The 5,870-nt window shown below is 31.1% G+C and overlaps 1 protein-coding gene across 1 annotated transcript in view; it reads right to left on the minus strand.

Annotated features, from left to right (window-relative positions):
* The window catches only part of LOC137398251 (malignant fibrous histiocytoma-amplified sequence 1 homolog), a 42,616-nt gene extending 38,103 nt beyond the window's left edge, over positions 1–4,513 (minus strand). Inside the window, exons 1-2 of the mRNA XM_068084359.1 lie at positions 4,435–4,513; positions 2,205–2,406 (exon numbers count right to left, since the gene is read on the minus strand). Of these exons, the coding sequence (XP_067940460.1) occupies positions 2,205–2,406; positions 4,435–4,513 (281 nt within the window). The remainder of the gene's footprint in view (positions 1–2,204; positions 2,407–4,434) is intronic.
* Between the last annotated feature and the right edge of the window lie 1,357 nt (positions 4,514–5,870).

Raw genomic sequence — 5,870 nt, forward strand, 5'->3', positions numbered from 1 at the left:
TTTTTTTCGTGAAACGCTCACGACTTAAGGGTTCTATTGTCTGTCGCTCGGTGCTTCATTTGCCGGTCTTAATTTTGATAAAAATAAGACTTGTCAAGTTTTAATAACGATTTCATGCCGAATTAATCTGTCTATTTATGAATAATCGGATCAGATGGGTAAGGTTTAGGAAATTTTCTACAAATGATAAAGACTTGGTAACATATTTAAATAGGTTTATATGTGCTTTGTATCGTTATTTTACTTAAACGACTCTATTAAAACATGGTTAAATTCGTTGATGAGATTTCGGTACAAAGGTTTGCGACGTCCGTTGATGAATAATTTTCGTGAGTTGTGTGCACATATGCATTTATCATAAATCTCCCAAACAATCGCTTCCCTCGTGTTTGGTCGTGGGATAATAATATTAACATATAACCTACATTAACTATTGAACTTTAGTCTTTCAGTAATACATGTAAATGTCATCTGCAAGTATAGAAGCCTTTGTAAAAAAATTAACAGTAGTAAAGACGAAGACAAAATGAAAATACACGTGAATCCAGTTACTGATAAGGAAATGTTATGACTACTATTATAGCCAAGAGCAAAATTGGTTGTAGTTAAATTGTCTGAAAATTAAAAATTACATCGTGACTTTTAATTTTCAGATGTAAACACGAATTTAGATGATAATAGCAAAATAGATAACGTAATTTGCTTGTTTTCACTGTACAATAACAAGGTAAAAATACAGTAGGCCCTCCGACAACATAACTACTCCATCCCAGGAACAGTTAAAGTATAGCATAAAATATATGTAAATTGGTTAAATCGTTTTTAATTTTTTTGGCCTTTGGCTTTTCATGAAATAAAAAACCTAATATTTTAATTTAATGACTGTATAGTAATTGAAGAGTGCTGTACGATGATACATTGCGCTTGGTTTGTATCAATCACTTTTCTTTTTCCCTTATCTCTTACCCCTTATGATTATGATAGTTTTACATGAATCACACACATTCAATGACAATTGATAGCATTTTTTTTCTACACAATAAGTTATGTTCCACAAAGCCAGTATAATGAAAAGCAGTTTTTGAGTCAAAAATAAAAAAACCTAAATTTTATGTTCATTATACATATTAGGAACAGTGTAAATTTGACTGTCTTTTTAACCATCATCAGGGTTTGAGGTTTGAATCAAAGATATCTTTTAATAAGACTGCACCTCCTCACCCTCAGCACCAGTCACTCATCATTAGGTATTCATGAATATTTGCGCAGCAACTCATTTTCTCATCTTAATTGACATTTAGTCATACCATGTTACAACGATTAGGAAATAAGAACTTATTTAAAAAATGATGAGTCAGCTTACTTTAATTTATCAGACAATCTCAAAGAGCTGACAACAACCTTAATTTTTGCATTATCAATCCAACTTATTTGAATTCCAAATTCACGAACATTTGAACCAAACAAAGTTTCTCTATAGTTAGCGTCCAACAGTTAGTAAAACTGTTTAGTGAGAAGTAACGTGGAGCTTATGACACAAACAGTCATAAAATTACTTTAGCTGTAAGAAACCAAATGTGACTTTGAAAAAAGAGCAATTGAGCCCATTGCTGCATTTTTGTTCACATAAAAAACCTTCTTTGTGAGCGCTATTTAAGCTTAAACTGAGATCGTAATAAAAATAACAATTATCACAAAGCATGAGATCATCGAAACATTTTCAATGATAGTTTTTGCACAGTTTAAAAAATTCAAATTGTATGTAGCAATTTTTTAAACTAATAAAAAAAATTTAATTTACATTTTAGGTCAGAATCTTTGTAGCAAAGGCAGCTATTAAACCAATTAGGAGTTTAACAGCAATTAATTACTGATCAGAATGCTTGTAAATTGTTTTATGATGTTTCAAGTTCTTGAAAAGTGAATACACCTATTAATCAATTGATGATAAGATTATAACAGGTAATCAACTCATATGATGAATAAATTCATGGAAGCATGGGTTTTCATGAAATCCATTCTGTGTATCCAATGATGGATACGCAGAACTGTTAAATCATTATTCTTAGTAGTTTACAGAACGATACTTTATATAAGTCTATCTACGGTGCTGTACAGTTTTTGGTAGTTTTTGCTAAATTTTCACACCTTCATTGGTTGGTTTGAATGTCTATAAGCTAATCTGAGAGCGGAGAGTCACTTACTTTCTCAGCTGTAATTGGTAATGTAAGTCTTTAACAACAAAAACTTTTAGATTTTTAGCAATATCTTGTAGAGGTGGAATGTAGTTGTGACATTCCAATCCAACAAGGAAGTCATTGCCAATCTCATCAAACAGTTCTTTGATGGTAAACCATCCATCACTCCACTCGAGCTTTTTAGAAACTCTGTATTTGATATAATAACCTAGAAACAATGAGAGGTAAAGTAATAAGTAATACACTTACGCCATACTAACTAACTGTACACTATAATATAGGATACCAACCTGTTTGCATCTGAAATTTTTTTCAATATAGAGCTTTTCAAGGCTTTTAAAATATTGAAGTTTACTTAAGAAAAAATAATTAGACTGACAAAAAATTTAATGAGATAAGAATTATAGATCTTTATTTGTAAACGATGCATTATTCAAATTTTGTATTTTTAAATTGTAAATTTAGAATTGTGGCTTAGTCGGCAAAAGGGCCAAAATATGTCCAATTATGTTCGGCATAATTAAGTTGGCACGACGAAAATGCTTCTACACTCTGTTTCAAATTGACAAGAGGTTTACACAAGACCATGGGGTAGAGGAGAATTTCAATTTTTAAGGTTTGTTACAAGTAATAAACAAAGATATTGACCGTCATACAAGATGTTGGAAATTATAAATTATTCATTTTAAGGCCACTTATATTTGAAAGACCCTTATATTTAACATTCTTGATCTTTTCAAACCCATAATAGCAAGTGATCAGTAGAAGATTGTCCACAAATCTGTATTACTAATGACTTGACAGCATTAATAAAAATAATGTGTTCATTGTTTCGCTTTGTATTAAATTTTTTTTTTTCAACTGCTAGACTTCACCGATTTCTCATTAAAACTTTAAGTGGAACACAATTATAGAAGTAGTTAGTAACTGTATCAGACAAATGGTAGTTCCTTCCTTAACTCAATCTAGATACTTTAATGTATGTGAAAAGGTTTTTGCGTATCTACGATATAATCTTGGCAATTTTTTTGGCTAAAATTGTGAGATTATTTGAATTACACTCGGTTTCTTTTTATTCAAGCAAGAATTGTATACATGTGTTTTAAAGTAGAACATGTAAATTTTTTGCAATGCTAGACATTGTTTGGGTGCTAATGTTGACTAGCTCAGCAGCGCAAAAGAGAAATTAAAGTCAGAAAACACTGTCAAAGGTATTGCACAGCTAGAAGAATATACATATAATGGTTTCAAGCCAAAAAACCATGTGTGCCTAAGGGAAAAGAACAATCACAGCAACAAATGGCGGAGAAAATGGCGCTAATGATTTTGTTTGAAAAATGGAATCATTTTGTTTCTGAATGGATCATAAATATGGTATGTTTGTGTCAATTGTTCTTGCATGTAAATTTGTAGCATTTTATAGATTGTTAGAACGAACTTTAAATTTGCCGATTTATAACAAACTATTTGATTGCAACATTGCGGTAACATGAACTCGGCTTACAATGCATCAAATGCACATAACTAAATTTCTACTACACACAAAAAATTTATAGCTTCAAACTGTAGCAAACATATCAATGAGTATATAAAGATTTTATCCATCCTTTTTAATATAGTTATAAGAAGAAAATGTGCCTTCAAATTTAAAACAAAGTAAAAAACTTGCAAGCTCAAACAAATTGCAACGCAGGCTATAAGTTCGTCGTAGGCTAATTGCAAACGAGGGACATATATTTACATGTACATATCTACAGCAAGGTGGAGGTAAGTTAGCAAGTCTCTTCCACCCAAAGGCTTAAAGTCGCTTCACCCAAAAAATATTACATAATGTAGACAGTATTTGTTTTGCACGTGAAATTTTTTTTCTCAATATTATTACAAGGTGTTTGAAAAATACAACATCACCTTTTAATTGAATGACACCTTTTAATGACATCACCTTTTAATGACACCTTTAATAATGCGCCTCGCTAAAAAAAGGGTTAAATATGGAGTTGCATTGTGTTCGATTAATGGTTTTACGGTAGTCTCAAGAGCAGCATTGACCTAATTTGACCTTGAGAAGGCTATTTCAGCAATTTCTGTGGTTTGTGTTCTGTCAATTCTGGCTCACAGCTTTTACAATTATTTGAACCTTTATACTTCTGAAGATATGATTTTCCGTAATATATAAATTTAGGAACTATGAAAAACTTTTAAAATGCCTTTTAAACTAATCTAAAAATGTACTAACGTTTGTTCGGATTAGGATCCTCTGCTCTACCTCCTTGTTGATCATGAAACTGTTCAACTCCATCGAAGCTGTCTGCCATTTTAGTCACTGCATCATCAATGATTTTCTGAGTAAAAAATTGTGATAAATATGCTAATAGGATTTATTGCATATTACCTTTGCATACAACCACCAAAAATAATAGTAATATGTTATATTATTAAACTAATCCAAGCTCAAAAACAAAATGTCGCACTATGATACAAATATATAGACATAAGAAATATATATATGTGTATGTAAATATGTATACATACAGGTATATGTATCTATGTATATATACAATCTGGGTAAGCCAAAATTTATGCGCAGGTGTTATTGCGCCCAGTGACCCAATCACTACTGGAAAACAGTTGTTCTTCCATCCTAGCATTTTTCAATCTCGTCTCCAAGAGGGAAATATTCCTCCCTGTTATTTATTTATATATATATATATATCTATATATATATATATATATATCTATATATATATATATATATATATATATATATATATATATACATATATATATATATACATTTTATATATATAAATATATATATATATATACATATATCTATATCTATATATATATATATATATATATATATATATGGATATATACATATATAAATATATATATATGTATATATACATATATCTATATATATATATGGATGTATACATATATATATATATCTATATATATGTGTATATACATACATATAATATATATATACATGTATATATATATATATACATATATATATATATATCTGGTGAAGATCGCCATCTATAATTGGCGATCTTCACCAGACATATATGTGGCTGAACGGAGGAAACCTAACGGCCAATACAGAGTCGCTAATCATGGCAGCGCAGAAGCGAGTGCTCCCATCAAGGCAACCCCAAACAAAAATCTATCACACTAGAGACGATCCTAGATGCAGACTGTGCAAAGATGCACCTGAGACCATCCAACACATCATCAGTGGATGCAAGCAGCTAGCAGGAAACGCATACACTGAGCGGCATGATCATGTCGCTGGTGTTGTGTATAGAAGGCTTTATGATGAGTATGGCCTTAATAAACCACAGCACTAATGGGAAGCTCCTGGTAAGGTCAATGAAAATGATCTCGCTAAGATCCTCTGAGACTTCTACATTCAGACCGACAAGCATGTCCTAGCAAACAAACCAAATATAGTGGTGGTGGACAAGGAGAACAAGAGGGCTACAATAATATATATATATATATATATCAGTACACAATGACTACAATATAGACAGCAAAGAAAAAGAAAAGGTAGAGAAATGTCTCCCTTTTGGAGAAGAGATTGAAAAATGTTGGGATGTAAGAACAACAGTAACCCCAGTAGTGATTGGGGCACTGGGCGCAATAACACCGGCACATAAA

The sequence above is a fragment of the Watersipora subatra genome, chromosome 6 (assembly GCF_963576615.1).
Source record: "Watersipora subatra chromosome 6, tzWatSuba1.1, whole genome shotgun sequence".
Classification (NCBI taxonomy): Eukaryota; Metazoa; Bryozoa; class Gymnolaemata; order Cheilostomatida; family Watersiporidae; genus Watersipora; species Watersipora subatra.